This window comes from Gobio gobio (genome assembly GCF_949357685.1).
Source record: "Gobio gobio genome assembly, chromosome: 2".
Lineage (NCBI taxonomy): Eukaryota > Metazoa > Chordata > Actinopteri > Cypriniformes > Gobionidae > Gobio > Gobio gobio.
Genome location: NC_137098.1, coordinates 59,624,268 through 59,643,974, shown reverse-complemented (window position 1 = coordinate 59,643,974; position 19,707 = coordinate 59,624,268). Strand labels below are relative to the sequence as shown.

General features: G+C 37.9%; 1 protein-coding gene across 2 annotated transcripts in view; it reads right to left on the bottom strand.

Annotated features, from left to right (window-relative positions):
• Window positions 1-4: 4 nt before the first annotated feature.
• Window positions 5-19,707, bottom strand: part of eml3 (EMAP like 3) — a 66,351-nt gene continuing 46,648 nt past the window's right edge. For both annotated transcript variants that reach the window (XM_079810521.1, XM_079810520.1), the window contains 16 exons: window positions 18,099-18,248; window positions 17,946-18,015; window positions 17,128-17,238; window positions 16,804-16,899; window positions 13,994-14,128; window positions 11,639-11,777; window positions 10,900-11,051; window positions 10,652-10,777; window positions 10,388-10,519; window positions 7,869-7,936; window positions 7,656-7,744; window positions 7,368-7,465; window positions 7,121-7,208; window positions 6,921-7,019; window positions 2,346-2,476; window positions 5-1,126 (listed from right to left, as the gene is read on the bottom strand). In XM_079810521.1, the coding sequence (XP_079666647.1) occupies window positions 917-1,126; window positions 2,346-2,476; window positions 6,921-7,019; window positions 7,121-7,208; window positions 7,368-7,465; window positions 7,656-7,744; window positions 7,869-7,936; window positions 10,388-10,519; window positions 10,652-10,777; window positions 10,900-11,051; window positions 11,639-11,777; window positions 13,994-14,128; window positions 16,804-16,899; window positions 17,128-17,238; window positions 17,946-18,015; window positions 18,099-18,248 (1,894 nt within the window). In that variant the 3' untranslated portion in view covers window positions 5-916. The remainder of the gene's footprint in view (window positions 1,127-2,345; window positions 2,477-6,920; window positions 7,020-7,120; window positions 7,209-7,367; window positions 7,466-7,655; window positions 7,745-7,868; window positions 7,937-10,387; window positions 10,520-10,651; window positions 10,778-10,899; window positions 11,052-11,638; window positions 11,778-13,993; window positions 14,129-16,803; window positions 16,900-17,127; window positions 17,239-17,945; window positions 18,016-18,098; window positions 18,249-19,707) is intronic.

Sequence of the window (19,707 nt, the reverse complement as noted above, 5' to 3'; positions counted from 1 at the left end):
AGTCTTATTCTTAAAATGTATTTATTGATTAAAAATAACAAATTTCACATTGTTTAACAAGCTGAGAAAAGCTGACTTGATCCATAAAAGACCAATTTTTTAGAGGGTCTTTTCCTGATAGCTAATAAAGCAATGATTATCCTGCTGCTCTTAACACAATGCTTCACAGAGACACATGATTTATGGCTAATAATGTAATAACACAATTATGCATGTAGTATTTAATGACCAAAACAAAAAACGGCAGTTGATTAAAATAAGCATATGAAAAGCATTATGAAGTAAACAAGCACATGTAAACTTGAAGTACACAGAGGAAAGCGTGATAAATGTAGAAACTAGAGATTATTTTATTTCATTTAACACATCCTTCTCCCATGATGCATAGCGAGATTTCTATTGTGAGAATTATTCTATATTTTTTGCCAAATTAATTTCACAAAAAATGTCAAGGCCCCAAAATTACAAGAGAAAAATCTATAATACATTTTTCGCATTAAGAAAATAAAACATTTTTCGTCATACTTTTTACCACATTTTTTTTTTTTTTTCCGTTTTTTTTTTATATTTTACATTTTTTTTTCCTTTTGGTTTTGAAGTGCAATATGGCATTTCTTTAAAAAAGAACCCCAAAAACAAATATCAGACACAATATGTTTTTTTTTTTGGTCATTTGTTTAGCCTCAACAGGGTAACATGTCAGTTCATGAAGAAATGTAGGTAGTGAATAGCTATGCATTATATCTGACTCCTCAATGGTCGAACAACACTGGGACATGTTTCACAAAAGCTGGCATAACCTTCCAAATGCTTCATGTCACAGCAGATTATGCAAGAAGATATTTCCTCCTCCTTTCATTTCCTGGAATATCTTCAGGCCTTTTTCTCGCTCTCTTGACTCCTGGTATCCGTCTCTCTATAGTCCATTTTCTGGAGAACTAGAGGAAGAGCGGGCAGTAGAGGAAGAAGCTAGATGTTCCTTACTGTCTCCAGTCCCCGCCCCTTTAATTCGCCATTGGAGAATGCAGGTGTCTTTCCCGCCCAATGACAGGAGGTGACTGTCTTTATGTGTGAAACGAACGTTGGTCACATGACTGCCGTGGCCCTCATACTTATAACTTGGAGCCTGACAGAGAAATCGGGGGATAAATGATTGATGTCTTGCAGTATAAGCAAACTTTTTGTTGTTGACATAATAGGAACCTGATACAGTAAATATGTGAATTATGAATCTGCATTTTCTAACTCAGCATAAGATACAATATCTGGCCTATTATACCTAACTTTAATACAATGTTAAAGGGATAGTTCACCTAAAAATGAATATGATCATCATTTACTCATCCTCATATTGTTCCAAACCTGTATGAGTTTCTTTCTTCTGTCGAACACAAAATGAAGATATTTTGAAGAATTTTGGTAACCAACACTTGATGGCACCCAATGATTTCCATAGTACACTATAATTCCCAAAAGTTTTGGGACGCCTGCCAAAAACATGCACATGAACTTTCATCCAATTCTTAATCCGTAGGGTTTAATATGGAGTTGGCCCACCCTTTGCAGCTATGACAGCTTCAACTTGTCTGCAAGGCTTTCCACAAGGTGTGTTTATGGGAATTTTTGACCATTCTTCTAGAAGCGCATTTGTGAGGTCAGGCACTGATGTTGGACGAGACGGCCTGGCTCACAGTCTCCGCTCTAATTCATCCCAAAGGTGTTCAATCGGGTTGAGGTCAGGACTCAGTGCAGGCCAGTCAAGTTCCTCCACACCAAACTCGCTCATCCATGTCTTTACTCCCCGAACTGTTCCCATAAAGTTGGGAGCATAAAAATGTCTTGGTATGCTGAAGCATTAAGAGTTCCTTTCACTGGAACTAACGGGCCAAGCCCAACCCCTGAAAAACAACCCCACACCCTAATCCCCCATCCACCAAACTTTACACATGGCACATTGCAGTCAGTCAAGTACCGTTCTCCTGGCAAAAGCGACCCATTCTTACACAAATGTTTGTCGAAGCGTCTGCATGCCTAGTGCTTGATTTTATACACCTGTGGCCATGGAAGTGATAGGAACACCTGAACTCAATGATTTGTTGGGGCGTCCCAATACTTTGATTACAAACATTCTTTAAAATATCTTCTTTTGTGTTCAACAGAAGAAAGAAACTTTAACAGGTTTGGAACAACTTGAGGGTGAGTAAGTGATGACAATTAAAATTTTGGGGCGAACTATCCCTTAGCATGCAGAGTCTAATAAGATTTTGTGTTTAATTTGATTTCCATTCTAAAATAAAAATGTCTCAATGAATATTGACTGTTCAATGAGAATGGCAGTGACTGACCTTTGGTTTGGGACATGGATACTGGAACAAATGAACCTTACAGAAGTCATCGGCCACTGCCACCATACTCTCACTGTGCGAGCGACACAAGGCATTGATGTCTGTCCCATCTGATCCCTCGAGCCACACACCTAGACAGCATTACATAGTTAGATTTCATTACACTGTGGAATAAACTGCATGCACATGCAGCTAATGCATACATACTTCTTCCAAAAACATGTTTTTGTCTTACCCTGATTCACTATAGTAAGCCTGTTATAAGTGTTTATATTTTAGACCTGACGGGATGGTTTCCGCAGGGAATTGCGTACATACATCACAGAAAAGTTGCTCCGGCTGCTTTAATGTGTGTATGGTGTTGGAGCATTAGCGGCTCCTGGACGTAAATTTATGTAGGGCAGATTCTGGGTCTAAGCGCTAGTTGTTTATGATAAACACATTGTGTAAGGTTTTTATATTCTAATCACTGAACACATCAGACACATTTTTTTCAGAATTCTAATGTCATTGCATTATTCAGCCTGAGGGTGGCGCTCTAATGATGATTGGCAGACTTTATTACACACAACAAATGCATAGTCATCTTAGAATTGCGTATTTATTGCGCCCGAATGTTGTTTTAGAAAGTTGTGTAGGAATCCCAGTGAGGAAAACAAAGTCATGTCTACTCTCAAAACAAACACAACAGAACGACTGTAGCCTATGTAAAGGCTATTCACATGAGCATGTTTAAACGAATACTTTATACTTATACTTTCATTAATTTGATACGCTACTCCACAACGGAAGAACAGACATGCTAACTAGGCTAGTTACTGCCATGATGGAGACTAATATAAAAGACTATAGATGTAGAAAGACGGTTCACTTCTATTAATTATGAATGGGCGAAACTGCAACGGCCAATATTGCGTAATAGAGTGGTGCAGGTGTGACATCACTTTGTAGGCAAAACGCAGAAGCGAGTTAAATTTTTAGCACTTCCGGTTCCCTCGTCCCAAAGTTAATGTTTTTTTTGTTTTGGTTAAATGGCTGAAATAAGGTCTGTGGTGAACACAAGCTCAAGAAACTTTCACGTTTTATTCTACAACATAAAAAAACATCAGCAATACTCCACTCGTGATTTTATTGAAGCTATAACGTGTCTTGAAAAAAAAAAGTGTCTAAATGGGACTACAGAGCCTGTTGTGGAGATTAAACGTCATCACAGCGAAAAGGTAAACTCAGTCTGCTTTTCAGCCTCATTATGCTCATAATTGTGCTCTTATGAACTATTCTAACTCAAACTTTTTTGGAAAATGTTTTTAGATAAAAATTGAAAGGGTTGTCAGAAGCTTAGTGGTGGTGACGTTGAAGTCACGCAATCGAGGTGTCCTCCATTTATAGCCTTCCTTTAGCTTTTTACTTCTGGTGACAGCATTTAGACTTCAAAATTCATAAAAGTTGTGTTCATCTGTGATAATTATCCTGATGGACAAAACGTGCAAGTATCATAAAGTTTTGTTCACAGAGCTTGTTATTTGCAATAATCCAAAAGCCTATGGAAAAATCCTATTGCGTTTTTGTCGAAGGAACCGGCATGATGCTAACTGCCGGTTGGCCTACAAAGTGACGTCATACCTGCACCACTCTATAGTCCTGCCTCCTAAAGTCAAAGAGCCAATCGCTGATTGGTAAAGTCATTGCGTCACTGCAGCTGCCGTTTGAAGCTAGGTCAGGGTTAGGGTTAACCCTAACTCGCGCTTAGGACTGCAAGAAAAAAAGTTTGACATGGAGCAGCGAAATCTCCAACCTCTGAGGAAATCGCCCGTTTAAAAAAAGAAGCAAATCAGAGGAGAGTCTGCTGGCAAAAAGAGAACGCGACAGAGCTCGTAAAAAAACAAGAATCAACATTGGCTTGGCTTTACGGAAATATCAAGAACTGAGGGATTTGAAATGTTTTTGAAAATGGAGATGGCGTTTTTATTACTCAGCAGGTGAATGAGGTATTTTATTAAACAGATGAATTGCCATATCACTCTCTAACAGAGTTCATTGTAAAGCATTATCTCTTGTGAAGGGTCATATTCATCTGCACAGTTACTCAGAGCCGAAGCACAACCAAAATGCATGAGGCTTCGTTTTTTGACCACTAGTGGGCCAATTGTTACATAGTGTACCTTTAAAGACTGTTAAAGAGATAGTTCACCCAAAAATTTAAATTCTGTCATCATTTACTCACCCTCAAGTTGTTCCAAACCTGTATGAGTTTCTTTGTTCGGCTGAACACAAAAAAAGATAGAGTGAAGAATGTTTGTAAAAAAGCAGAGAGAGCAACCATTGACTACCATAATATTTTTTTACTACCATGGTAGTCAATGGTTGCTCTCTCTGCTTTTTTACAAACATTCTTCACTCTATCTTTTTTTGTGTTCAGTAGTCCAAAGAAACTCATACAGGTTTGGAACAACTTGAGGGTGAGTAAATGATGACAGAATTTTCATTTTTGGGTGAATTATCCCTTTAATTATCATTCTCAGACTGTTGCTATGCTGTTGCTGAGATGTTCTGATGTTAGGATATATTTGACTGACAAATAACTTTCCACTAAATTACTTCAAATAGTGAATAAATTGTTTTTGAAAGACGTCTCTTATGTTCACCGTGGCTGCATTTATTTGATCAAACAAAGTATTGTGAAATATTATATTATTTCAATTTAATTTATTCCTGTGATGCAAAGCTGAATTTTCAGCATTATTACTCCAGTCTTCAGTGTCACATGATCCTTCAGAAATCATTCTAATTCGCTGAAGAAACATTTATTATTAATATCGATGCTGAAAACATTTTTGTTCAGGATTCTGTGATGAATAGAAAGTTCGAAAGAACAGCATTTATTTGAAATACAAATATTTAGTAACATTATAAAAGTCTTTACTGTCTCTTCAATTGAATGATTCCTTGCTAAATAAAAATATTAATTTCTTAAAAAAAATCTTACTGGCCCCAAACTTTTAAATGGTAGAGTCCTACTGTATAACTGCAAAGTTCCTTATACATTGGGGAAAATAATTATTTGATCCAGTTGATTTTGTAGGTTTGCCCACTTACAAAGAAATAAAGGGCCTATAAGTTTTATGGTAGGTAAAAAAAAGCACGACCATCAACAAGCTTCGTTCGGGTTACGGAAGCCGTCAGCAGCGCTGTCATTTTGTTTTTAGACCACGAAATCAACAATGTCACTAAAGAAGTGTGTTTTTGGTTGTGAGGGAAAGATAACCTTGTTCAGCTTCCCAAATAACCCAGCATTAAAGGTAAAAAAAACTCGGTAAAATATCCCAAAACCACTTGGCCAGTGTTATATATTTTGTTCAGTTGAGTACTTACAATATCCCAAATGTTTCCAACTATTAGTAAATCGTGAGAAATTGCTATTTTACCCAAGGAACCGGGACGTGTGAGGGAGTCGTCTGTCTATTGCGTCATATCTGCGTTACCCTCGGTTTCCGGTTTAATTTTGCAGAAACGCTTTACTCTCACTGCAGTGTGCAACAAGTGTCATAGCAGCCGCCGAGCGAACGTCATAACTTCCTTTTCAACACACTCAGATGTATCTAATATGATAAACAGAGCTGCGTTACCTCATATACTCATGACCGGGAACACCGGAAGTGGCGCCGGCGACTGTGTCATAATAAAAGTCCCGCTGCTCGCGAGGCGCGTGTTCCGCTCATCTCATTAACAATCGCTCCAGCGGCCTTGCTCAGCTCCACAACACTCGGGCCTGCTCTGCTTCACTACAGTAATGTTAATAATCGCATCCATGAGCATGATTTCTGCCCGAGTCCTATCCTGACTGTTTTCCACCGGCTGTGAGGTGAAGACCACATGTCCCAAGATTCTGCGCTCAAACGTAGCGTCATCAAACTACGCCTTTGTTTTGAACAGGCGACCTCTAGCGGACGGAAAAGTTACATAGTGTAGCTTTAAGGAAACAGTGGATGCAGATTGTTTTTCTGGAGCAGTTCTGCAAGTGTGTGTGTTAGTTCCCAGTCATGAGTCGAAACCAGTGAAACTGCATAAAATGTCTGTGTTTTGTTGGCAATCGGCGTGTAAGTGTATATAATGTAAACATCACGAATGTAAAGTGAATCGAAAGTTATCCAGGGATAATGCCATGATGTATTGTGTGTGTGTGTGTGTGTGTGTGTGTGTGTGTGTGTCATAGGTGTGTGTGCTCGTGACTCTTTAGCTCCGCCCACTGCACGCCTCCACGAGCTCGGCTGTTTTTGGAAAGAATCGGTACAGCGTATCTGTCTTTTATAAATATGATAGAACTAAAGACTCTTCAGAGATATGAATGATGCAATACTACTCAATAGGTACTCAAGATTAACTTGAGATTGGCAGAAACGGTGCTTGTTATGTACCCTTTAACCAAAAAAATCCAGGAAAATACATTATGTAAAGGTTATAAATTTATTTGCTGGCTAATAATAAAAAAAAAATCAGCTAGCATGAATAAGAAGTTAAAGAAAGATAATAAAACACTGATAACAAACAATCATTGAAAAGGAAAAGCTTTCTCACCCATGACATGGAATCCAAGCACACAGGTATAGGACGCCCACTCTCGATCTTTACTTTCAAACCGGTTCCTCAACAGCTTGCAGCCACTTGCAATATCCCCTTTTTACGCAAACAGAAACGTTTAAATGCATTTTAAATGACATTACTCATTGTCTTCTATAAATATGTCTCTGTATCATGCACACAAGCACAAGCCTTACAGTATAGAATTTCATAATCGCCGGAGTTAGACATGATGTATTTTCCATCTTTAGACCAGTCGAGATGAGTAATGAAACTGGAGTGCCCCTGAAGTTACATTTAGGGAAGAGATATATCTGCATGACTTATCATGCATTTTAACACAAACACATTGCCATAAACCCCTATACACAACAAACCACCATGAAATAGTTTTACATCATTGAGGATACTTGACCCAAATCGGTCCCAGCATGCTTTGCTTACTGTGCACTTTCCGAATCGCATGTAGCGCCGGCCACCGTCAGTGACGTTGTAAATGTAGATGAAGTTGTCATGGGAACCGACTGCCAAAAAGCTTCCATCTATGTTTGGGTGAGCAGTAAAAATAAAAGTTACTGATTGTAAACAGGCTTATGAGACCTGCAGAGAAATACACATGCAATAAATGCATTCACATTAAAACACGTGCCCTCAGCTAGAAACAAAGATGATGGCGAGGGAGGCCATAGCTTCTTCTTTTTTTTTTGCACAGTGATTTTGTTGACCTCTGACCTGGTGAGTATCTCATTACAGACAACTGCTCGTTCCCATCAGTCAGGTCTGACACCACATCTTTGGTTTGCAGATCCAGTACAACCCACCTATATAGGTAAGGGGTTAAAGACCACCATGAAGCCATTAAAAAGGGAACATTTCACAAGCTCACTGTAAAACTGAAGCTGTAACTGTAATTGTTATCGGCTGTGCTGTAAATAAATCTTTTACCTTCCAGTACTCAGTCCAACAGAGACAAGAGCTCCATTTGGGCAGAAATCAGCACACAGACCAGATTCCTGGAGAGATGAATGATTCATTCCAAATTCATTTTTCACATTACAATAAATCTCAAATACACAAGTTTACCCACATAAAGTGTTTTTGCACAGGAGGAACCTTTTCATAGTTCCTAGAACTAATGGCTGAATTACCGGCTTTTTGGAGTGTTTGCACCTCAGGAACTAGGAACGATTTTAGCTCTAGGAACTCCTTTTGGGGGAACTAATTTAGCTCTGACTTCAGAGTAGGGTCTAATCCAGCATAATAGGAACTAACTGTGACTTAAGTGTATGCTGATTGGCCAAATGCACGCGAAACACCAGCGCCCGCCATTTAAACAAAGAAAAAGCCATCTACACACAGATTATAGTCTGTATATTTACTCCAGAAACTAACTCTACGAACATGGACAACAGTGATAGATGGATCTCTCAACCTTTATGCTAAGGAGAAAATCCAAAGTGACTTTGAGGGGACCAAGCGAAACATGATTATGTATTACTTTCTGTAATTACTTCCTGTTTACTTTCTTTGCATAACAGTTCTAATCTAATAACGTATTAGACAGGACTGTTAAACAGATTATACTAATGGAGCGGGAAAATGTGAGCGTTGTGTGCTGTCAGAGCTGTCAAAATAAAAGTCACAACAAAAAACACGGTTTACATCACTTCAGAGTTCCTACTGGTGGTGGAAATGGAACCAGGAAAATGTCCCAATGGGAACATTTAGTTCTCGGGGAACTGCCCTGGGGCCAGTTGCATAAACTAAGCCATTATGTTAAGACAGTGTCTTAAGATCTAGTATGAGCGACTAGCAGTTAGGCAAGTGGCATTCAGTCTTACTTTTCATATCAAATTAGGCCAGTCTATGTTTTTATGTAACTGATTTAAAAAAATGATGAACAGTTCTAAAGAAAAAAATGTATGTCTAACTTGTAAGACTAGTCTTGACGGTTTATGCAACCGGTCCCTGGTGGTTAGTTCCTAGAACGAAGTTCCTAGAACTACCCGGTGCAAAAGCCCCTATTGATGTTATAAGTGGCGTAAACCAGGGGTTTTCAAACTTTGTGATGCCAAGGACCCACAAATATGATGAACCTATGAGGGACCCCCTTCCTAAAATCCATCTCTATATTTTTATGTATGAAAAAACGTTTAAACTGTTAGATAAACAGTAAGTGTGACATTATAAATACAACATATTGTTTCCAAACTTAAATTGGCTATATATAATGTTGAATGTATAAACCTATAAATAAAAATTATTTGTGTAAGCAACTTTCACAATAAATGTATGTAAGCAGCATAAATACTGCGTCAGGAATACTGCCTTACATTTCCAGTGAGCAAGATAAAGGGACTATGGTGAGAAAAATTCACTAGAAAGATAGAAAACAAACATACAACTCTGGAAAATATGTATATGGCAAGAAAGGAGAGAAACATTTAGAAATTAAACAAATTAGATTGTTCAGTAGACTTTATCCATTTTTGCCTTGTCTTTTTATTCACAGAAATTTTCTGGGGACCCCATAGAACCTTCTGGAGGACCCCTGATAAACAAAAACTGTGTTCTACTACTGTTCAAAAATATCATGTCAGTACAAAATCTAAATTGACTTTAAATGCATTTATATTGTTACAAAAGATTCATCAAAAGTTTGATTTCTGAAGGATCATGTGAAATTGAAGACTAAAGTACTGACTGAAGAAAATACTTTTTTCCCCATCAACTGGGAAAAATTACATTTCAAAATAAATTTAAATAGAAAACCATTATTTAATTTGTAATAATATTTTACAATATTACTGTTTTTACTGTTTTTGTATTCAAATAAATTCACCCTTGTTGAGCATAAGAGACTTCTCTAAAAAACATTAAAAAAAAATATTACCAACCCCACATTTTTTAACAATAAAAATATATTAAAATAGAAAAGTTATTTTAAATGGTAAAAATTCTCTCAGTGTAAGCGTATAGAGATCACATGACCAGCCAAATGCTGTTTACTACATCTCAATGACACCCATGTTATCAAATACTCTCAGCTGTGCGATAAAGGGTGACAAATATATAAAAAAAAACAAGAGTATTTCCACTCTAATAACTGATAACCACATTTTTTTTGCATGATGCAGCCTCCATGTCAATAGTGGCAGTATATAGTGTAGATTAAAGCCGGTGACACACAAAAAATACTTAGGGGCTGTTTACACATCAAAACGCAAAACTTTTGTGCCGTTTTGGCCGTTCATTTACACGACTATGGCGTTTTGGGGGGTGGAAAATGAGAAAATAAGTGCATGTTTTTAAGTTGTTTCGTGGATCCGTGAGAACGGGGATCGTTTTGATCGTTCTATACGTGAAACCTTTGAAAAATGCTAAGGAAAAACGTTTCGTTGTCATGTAAACGTGCTCTTAGTGTGCCTTAAATTGCAGTTACAATTTTCTGTGACCTCTCTGACCTCTAGTGGTGTGCACCAGTCCAGTTTGTGGTCCTCTGAGTTCCACACACACACTTGACGATCATTTCCACAGGTAAGAAAGATGTTCTGGGAGGGGTGTGTGGCCAGACCCCACATTTCATCCGTATGTCCCTGACAATTGAACGATTTAAGCATTTTTAAATTCACACTATAAGGTCAAAACTAGCTAATCCAATACAAATGCTTAAGATAACTAGCGGCAACTGAACAATGTATATTTACATAAGAATCCAATCCATCTACCTGTACAATGGCCACAAACCCATCTGAAAATGTTCCTCTCAGGATTGCATTTCGTGTTGTGCCAACAAGCAGCTCCTCTCCATCTACATCTGCAATGGTGCGGACGGCACCAAAGTTCTCTGGAATCTAGAACAAAGACATCCAAGATGTTTCTGATATATAGACTCATACAATCGACACTCTACTTTCATATATTCATAAAGCTACAAACAGGCAGTTGTAAAAAGTAATACAGACTCATGTTTCACCTCACACTCTCTTTCAGGCGCCAGGTCTGCGCTCCAGCGGATGATCTTGCGGTCCTTGCCGCCACCACTGAGTATAGCTCCGCCCTGCAGGACGCACAAAGTGAAAACGCTGCCTTCGTGAGCACGCGTCTGCTTCATGATCTGAAATGTCTCTGCAGGCAGGAGAGCAGAACAGGTGGCAATGTAAATTTGAAGAGATTGACAGTTTTGATAAGAGTTTCAAATAAGGAAAACTTATCTAAATTAAAAACTATTGATAGCATCTGTGGCAAACAGAATCTGTTGTTTACCATGAAGCATATTTTCTACTAAGAAAATCTATTGTACACACAGTAATACTCCTGCACCAACACGGTTGCCAGGTCTGTGCAACAAAACTAGCCTAAAGGGCAAATTAAAATTAGCCCAAAAATACCCTAATGTATTTTTCTCTGTCGGGGGCCGAATTCTTTGCTGATTTTGTACGTCAACCCATGGCAACAACTTAAAAGTAGCCCATTGCCTACTCAAGCAATGTTAATGTAAATTTAACTTAAAGTGAATGTTAGATTACCATAAAAAAAATTGAGAAATAAGTATATATCAAATATTGGCCAGTATATCCAAATATCTGTAATTTAATGCTGATAATTAAATTATTAAAAAAAAAATCGTCTGATAACTGATACAGTACTGATATTTGTTGTGAATCCCAATTTATCAGGCTCAGGCCACAACAAGAAGAAATCATTTTGCATACCCTTTGCTCCTTTTCCTAATGTTTTGATATCAGCAGCTGATTTTCCCCATGTGAGAATGTTCCCCTCAGAGTCTCCCGTCAACACATCACCCGTGAGACTGAACACGAAGCACATGATGAACTTGGGCTTTTTGTATTTCTGTTAAAGACACAAACAAAATCACAAATACCAAACAGAGTGAATACATAGCTGAATACATTATGAAGCGGTTCTCTACTCGATGTTAGAACCTTTAGCTCATCATAAGCTAGCTATGCAGTATTTGACTGTAAAATAGTCCCTGATTTACTATATAATGGTAAAATGGTGATTTCACATGGAAATACCAGGGTACCCCAAGTTACACTACTTTTCAAAAGTCTAGGGTCTAGGTATGATTTTTCAATGTTTTTGAAAGAAGTCTCGTGCCAAAGCTGCATTTATTAGATAAAAAATAGAGATTAATGTTGTGAAATATTATTATTACAATTTAGAATATCCGTTTTCGATTTTAAAGAGGAGCTATTATGCTTTTGTTGCTGTTTGAGAATGAAAAAGTTCTGCAAAGTTACGTTTCAAAGTCACTTTATTCTCTATATCAGTGCGCACTCTTGCTGAACTCCCTGAAACGCCTCCATTGGAGTCTCGAGTTTTCTTCCAGGAACAAAACACCTCAAAATACCTTCAAATAATTACAGAGTAAAGGCATACTCAAAATAAAGGGGATGAAGCCTGATTGATTTGAGTTAGTAGTGTGTTGAAACTTGCAGTTATGGTAAGGGGCGTGACATTTCTGAAAACACAGTGGTCCAGCCGACCAATCAGAGCACATTGTGCTTCTCGGAAAGGAGGGGCTTCATAGAGACTGGAACTAAACAGGGGTGCCAGGTTCCGTCGCATAGTTCAACGTGTTGGTGTTTCCCGAAACCATAGTTATAACTTCCAACGAACATTCGCAAAGTTGTGTGGTTGCAACGACAGCTCTCGAGTTGTGGTTAGAAGCATAGTTTATTGCTTGCATGGCATGTGGACTGAATAAATCATTATCTTGAGCAAAATAAGCAAGCTGACATTCAGTACAAGCTGTGTCTTTTATTTAGAATACATACAAATGTCTTTTTGTTTGTTTCAAAGCACCGTTTTTGAAGAGTGCGCATATGCTATCTAAAGATGGAACGGTCCCAACAATAGGTTCACGGTCATGTGTTGGAAGTAAACTGCTTCAAATGTCTGTGTGTTGTTGGCTATCGGCCCATAAGTGCACATCAAATAAACAACAGGAACGTATAGTTAATTTATCAATATGTCCTGCTGTAGTCCTTGTTGCTGCTGCTCCTCTTCAATTTCAGCCTCTGGATCTGATTCTGGATCATATATGTATGGCTGAATCTGATCATCGTTTATTTATGACAACGGATTTTTTCACGTTTTCTAAGGATGTCACAGCTTTCAGACGCTCTCAACGCAATAGCTGCACGTGCTCGAAACTCTTTAGCTCCGCCCACACGATACGCCTTCAGCCACTCGGTACAGCGTATCTGTCTTTTATAAATATGATAAAACTAAAGACTTTTCGGAGATATGAAGGATGCAATACTACTCTATAGATACTCAAGATTGACATGAGATTGACAGAAACTGTGTGTGATACCCCCCCCTTAAAAGAAGTTGTTACTCCACCACATCCTTAACCAACGTGGTTGACGACCAATTTGCGACAATACGGTCATGACTAGCTAGTTGATTTCTTCAACGATGCATCATACTATGGTAGTTAAGCAGCAAGTTCCGTCGATGTTCGGGGAAATGCACCAATGTCAAATATGTGCAAAATATGGTGTTTTTTGGACATTCAAGTATGAAAACCATTTTAGTAGACCCCAAAAACAAAAATCAAGACTATGTAAAAGAGCATTATAGGACCCTATTAAATATACTAAATATATATTCAAATATAAAAAAGTGTCACATGATCCTTCAGAAATCATTCTTAATCTGCTGATTTGGTGCTCAAGAAACATTTACTATTATAATCAATGTTGAAAAGATTTGTGCTGCTTAATATTTTTGTGGAAACGGTGATCATTTTTTTCAGGATTCTTTAATGAATATAAAGTTAAAAGGAAAAGCATTTATTTCAAATAGAAATGTTTTGTATAAATAACTTTACTGTCATTTTTGCTTAATTTAACGCATACTTGCTGAATAAAAGTATTAATATCTTTAAAAAAAACAACAGCTCCAAAAGGTAGTGTAAAAATATCATGTTATGTTTACATTTATATGATTTCTTCTCATTTTTTGTGCATGGAAAAGAACATGGTGCTGAATTTACAGTGAAGGACAGTCAACTTGGTGGCAAAATATGGACTCACTCCAAAGATGCCCTGTTTCTTGGTTATTGTGCCAGCACTCATGGTCCAGAAGTAGACGTGGGACTTGCCACTGGAGACGATGTTGCCGGTGTCTGTAGGGCTGAAGTCCACAGCTAAGACTGCCTCATTAGTGCTCTGAAACAAAAACACACACACACACACACACACACACACACACACACACACACACACACACACACACACACACACACACACACACACACACACACACACACACACACACACACACACACACACACACACACACACACACACACACACACACACACACACACACACACACACACACACACACACACACACACACACACACACACACACACACCGTGAAGACATATGGTTTTCCACAGTATATATGACTGTGCCAGTGGCTCTGTGTTATTACAGGAGAAAAGCTGCAATTCAACTTCAAACATCCAGTCAATCTTCAGCTCATGTCAGTTTAATGACAGAAAATGACTGTAATTGTCCTGTATTATTAAAAGGTGTAATCCAGAAACTGTAAATCCCTCTTCAAAGTTCTGCAGAAGATAATATAATTTCTGATGATTTAATTTTGTACAGCAACCATGTTCTGTTTATTCATCTCAAAGAAATATTGTTTCCAGAATCTCACCAAATATACTTCTGAAAGGCTTGTGAAATCCTCAATGAGGCTTGCCTCATTGAAAACGGACTTTAAAGAAAATAAACCAAATCATACGGAGATGAAAATCTAGATGAACTCAGTCATCAAACAGAACAACTCCCTTGACAAAGCATCATGCTATTCTAAGTCCAACTGCTTCCTAAATCCATTACTAGCAGCACAGCCCAAAAATAAAACACGGGGAAGAAAAATTACTTCATACAAATGGCCAGTCTTGAAAACGCTCGCAATCACTCACACAAATCTACTGTAAAATATTTAGCTGCTCCCATAGCAACCCCCTCAAACTGCTCGTGCAGAAGCAGGAAAAAATATTTAGGACAAAGGGTCACGCAGAGATAGAAACTATCCACAATAAAGCGTTTTACAGAACACAGGGTAGAAGCAGCTGGCTGTACAGTAAATTCAGTCAAGAGCTGCTAAAATAATCACCAGGATAATGTAACGTAAAAGGTCAAATACATTTGTGAAACAATTTAGGAATCTTTTAGACATAATGGAGGGTCCAACCTGGAGTTGTTTTTAGGATATACCGTGCATGTGCTTGAAATAAATATTGTTAGGCTACTAAACATGAGAATGTAAACTTGATCCATGTAGTTGCATGTAGATGTTGTAATGGTAGACACTATTGAGCATTTGTGTGTGTAGGTGTGTTCATGTTTTTCTATCCCGGTGGGGACTTTAACCTGAATGCACACAGATTCATTGGAACTTGTGTCACTGTGGGGACCTAAACTGATTTTTTTTTTTTAAAGGTCCCATGACCATGATTTTATAATGTTTCCTGAGGTGTACTTATATTGTTAGTATGATTTTTACATCATAAAATGTCATAATTTAGAATCTCCTGATTTTCGCCCTCAGGCTTGAATGCTCTGTTTGAAGGGGCGTGTCTGCTGTGAGACTTCAGTGAAAACGCCCACTGTTGTGATTGGCTGGCATCTTTGCATTTGAAATCAGTATTTCATTTTGTGGTGGTGGGGGCGTGGTTTAGAGAGGTCTGCACAAAGAGTCGGGAGAGTGGCAGTGAGCTCTTGTGTCTGATTGCAGTGATTAGTGCGGAGAGACGGTATAAGCCAGAGGAAAGCAAGCACTGCCAGAGAGAGACGGACTGGCCACTCGTGGACCAGAGAGATGGAGAGCTGGAGAAAGATTGCGGAAAAAGTTATATTGTATTGAGTTGTTGGGAGCTCTGTAAGCGCAAGTTTATTTTGTTTGTATCTGAGAGAATAAACACGAGTCCCAGTCACGCCGACCCGGTCTTCTAACAGCAAATACGACATCGATATGAATACAGTAAGCTTTGTGCAGCATAACAGCGTCATTCATTATAACGGCAGTTTGGGTAAGTGTGTAGATACACTTGCGATGTGTGTTTGACAGCTCCGGACATTATAAAGAGTGTTCTTTGATCGCTCTCTGTAGTTTAATCACAATTTAAATAACAGATTTGTTTCATGCTACTAACAGAAACAATGTGAAGTTGATCGTTTAGTCACTGGCTTGATTCGCTGATGCATAAACAACAGTATTAAACGATTTAGAAAGAAAGTCTGTGTGAACTTGAATGATTAGCTACACATCAGAAATCACTGATCACAGATCAGGCATTAATGGACACTGTTACTCACTATTTGTGGCGGTGCTGTCGAATCCATATGGTAAAAGTCTGTTTGTAAAGCCTGTGCTGACATTGCGACTAAAATAATTTTCTCCAAATTCTCTGGGCAGGCAAAGCAGAGGAAGGGGAGCTAACCGTTCCCCGTATGACGACATACAGGGAAGATTCCAGATCGGCTCGTCTGAGCTTTCATTTTCTCAAAGGCAGATCAGGACACCCAGGGCTTGGTTTACATCGAAATTTCTAGCCACTTGGGGACCATATACAGGTTAGGTGAACTCATATCAATGTTAAAAAACCTCATAAAGTGAAATTGTCATGTCATGGGACCTTTAAATGTAAAAATGCTGAACGTTTTGGTTGACGGGTAGGTTTAGGTTTAGGGTTAGTGTAAGGGAATAGAACATACACTTTTCTACAGTATAAAAGCCATCTATGGAGAGTCCCCACAAGGATAGCGAACCAGACATATGTGTGTATTTGTGTGTGTGTGTGTGTGTGTGTGTGTGGACACACCTTGACTTCAGCATGCTTTATATTTTTATTCCAGTCCCACACAGAAAGCATGTGTTCATTGGACTCATCAATCACACAAAGGAATGTACCAGCATCCTATAGCAAGAAAAAAATAAATATATATTACATACATATATATAATAGTCAATGTTTTAGTCTAGAAATGCTTCACAGACCAAAAGTCTGGATCCTTGATTATAGCATTATTTTATTTATACATTTTGTCTTGATATTCTATATTTTTTGCACATGGGAAAAGCGCTCTGTTCTCTCTGCCTGCTTTGTTTCAACTGGAAAGAATGCAAAATGGGAGGCAATACTCACTGAATTGGAAAATGCTACGGATCCGACACCTCGCTCAAATGTGCCGAGGCCGATCTGCTGCAGTGTCACTAGTGTGTTGGAGTCCCAAATGTGCACAGAGGGCAGAAGAGGCTGACAAACACACAAACACACAGAAAACATAAGCAGGGAATTGATGCATAACGTGAACATGGAGTTTTTTCTTTTTTCTTTTTTAATGAATGTATAACAGGACCATTTCTTTACATTTTGTTTATCATTTTAAATCACCATTTTGCCTTTACAAGTTAATTTAAATGGTCCTGTGATGTGACAAATACATTTTAAAGGTATAAATATTACAAATGCATATGAGGACATAATATCTACATGCAAACACAATATTTTTTTTGAAAAAACTGTTGAAATTAGGTTTTATATGGTGTATGGCATGCCAGACTACAATTTTGACTTTCCAAAACCATCTAATGTTAACTGCCATACTAATTAGTTATAACTGTTTAAGTCCAAGGATGAAGAAGAAGGTACAACCGTCTTTATTAAACATAAGCCGACAATTTGAAACAGTGTGCCATGCACAAACAATATCAGACCAAGATTGAGTGACGCTGAGGAACGTAAATACACATGGAGATGAACTACATCATGAACAAATGAATATGCATGGAAACCGATTAATGGCGGGAAAGGGAGAAGAAAAACAAGAAAAACAGGTGATTAAACAGACTGATAGAAAGCGAATCTAAAACTGAGCATAACTGTGACATTAGTTGCATTGTAAACCTAAAAAGACATGATCATATCACATCTTGTAAATCAGTGAAATGTGATTTATTCACCTTGCCATCTTTGTCTACCCCTGCCGTCTGTCCGGATGCTACACGCACCTTGTCCGGGTGGATGGCAAGACTACAGGCCAAAAAGTACGAGGAAAAAGTGAGGATAAAATAATCCGAAAACAAATTAGGTGCTCAATCATAATGCAAACTCACCATCTGACACAGTCTGTGTGCTTGCGATAATGTCTTTGTGTTTGGTTGCTGATATGATACAGAACCACCACGCACGCAATAAAATAAACTGCTTCTCCAGACGGCAACAGGTAAAGGTTTGCTCGACAGTCCCGGCCCCTGTAGCCATAGCTGAAAATAAAAGGATCAAGGAAGATTTGCTAATAACTATGCATCATATAAAGGAAATCTAATTCACTGTGTTTGGCAATGTGAGGTAATATTTTCGGAAAAATAGATGACTGACACGGTTTCTAAAATAATCGCGAGAAAAGATCAAACTTTGCATCTTGGGTGTACACCCCAAAAATATGAAATGTAGAGGTTAAATGTTCAATCCATATGTATTGGAAGAATATGTCCTGCCTTTCATTAAGTTTATGGTTGATTTAACAAATAAATATATACATATATGTAGGGCTTGACATCAACACCCGCCAACCCGCCTAATGTGGGTGTATTTCAGCAGTGGTGTGTAACGCAGTCACTCCTACTAGCCACTTTGGCGGTTTGAAATGTAAATATAATAAATTTTTCAACTGTAGTCTTTTAAAAAGGCATCTGAAATAATAAACTGTGCAATGTAGCATTGTCAAAAATTTAGATTTTTTGATACATAACAATACTGAAATATCTGAAATGCTTCCAATACTCATTTTCCGCAGAATAGATACGCGATCCCAGTGATTTCTCACAATCCGACAGCGAGTTGACACACAACCCCGCCTCCCCTCACTCATTCATTTCATTTGCTCCGGATGAATATTATTGGTGTTATAGCACTTGAATTTCAGCTTGGGATTGCGTGTATTGCGCATCATTTTATTGTGCATAATTTGACTCATTCCCGCAGATAGCGAACCAGAAATCACTCGCGCCAGACGCTCTATTCGCGTTCGGTGTGAACGCAGCATTATGCTCACCAAGGCTGCATTTATTTTATTAAAAATAAAAAAACAGTCATATTGTGAAATACTATTAAAATGTAAAATAACTGTTTTCTATTTGAATATATTTTAAAATGTAATTAGCTTCTGTGATCAAAGCTGAATTTTCAGCATCATTTCTCCAGTCTTCAGTGTCACATGATCCTTCAGAAATCATTCTATGATGATTTGATTTTTTTGGATTCTTGGATTAATAGAAAGTTCAAAAGAACAGTATTTATCTGAAATAGAAAGCTTTTGCAACATTGTACTACCATTCAAACGTTTTGGGTCAGCAAAATATTTTAATACATTTTTATTTTTGGGGGTGAGGGGTGGGGTGCGGAGAACTTTAAGAAATGACTACATTTATTTAGCAACAAGGATGCATTAAATTGACAGTAAAGACATTTATAATGTTACAAATGATTCTATTTAAAATAAATGCAGTTCTTTTGAACTTTCTATTCATCAAAGAATCCTGAAAAAACTGTTTTCAACATTGAGAATAATCATAAATGTTTCTTGAGCAGAAAATCATCATAGAATGATTTAGAATGATTTCTGAAGGATCACGTGACACTGAAGACTTGAGTAGTGATGCTGAAAATTCAGCTTTGCATCACAGACATAAATTACATTTTGAAATAGATTTTTGTTGTTGT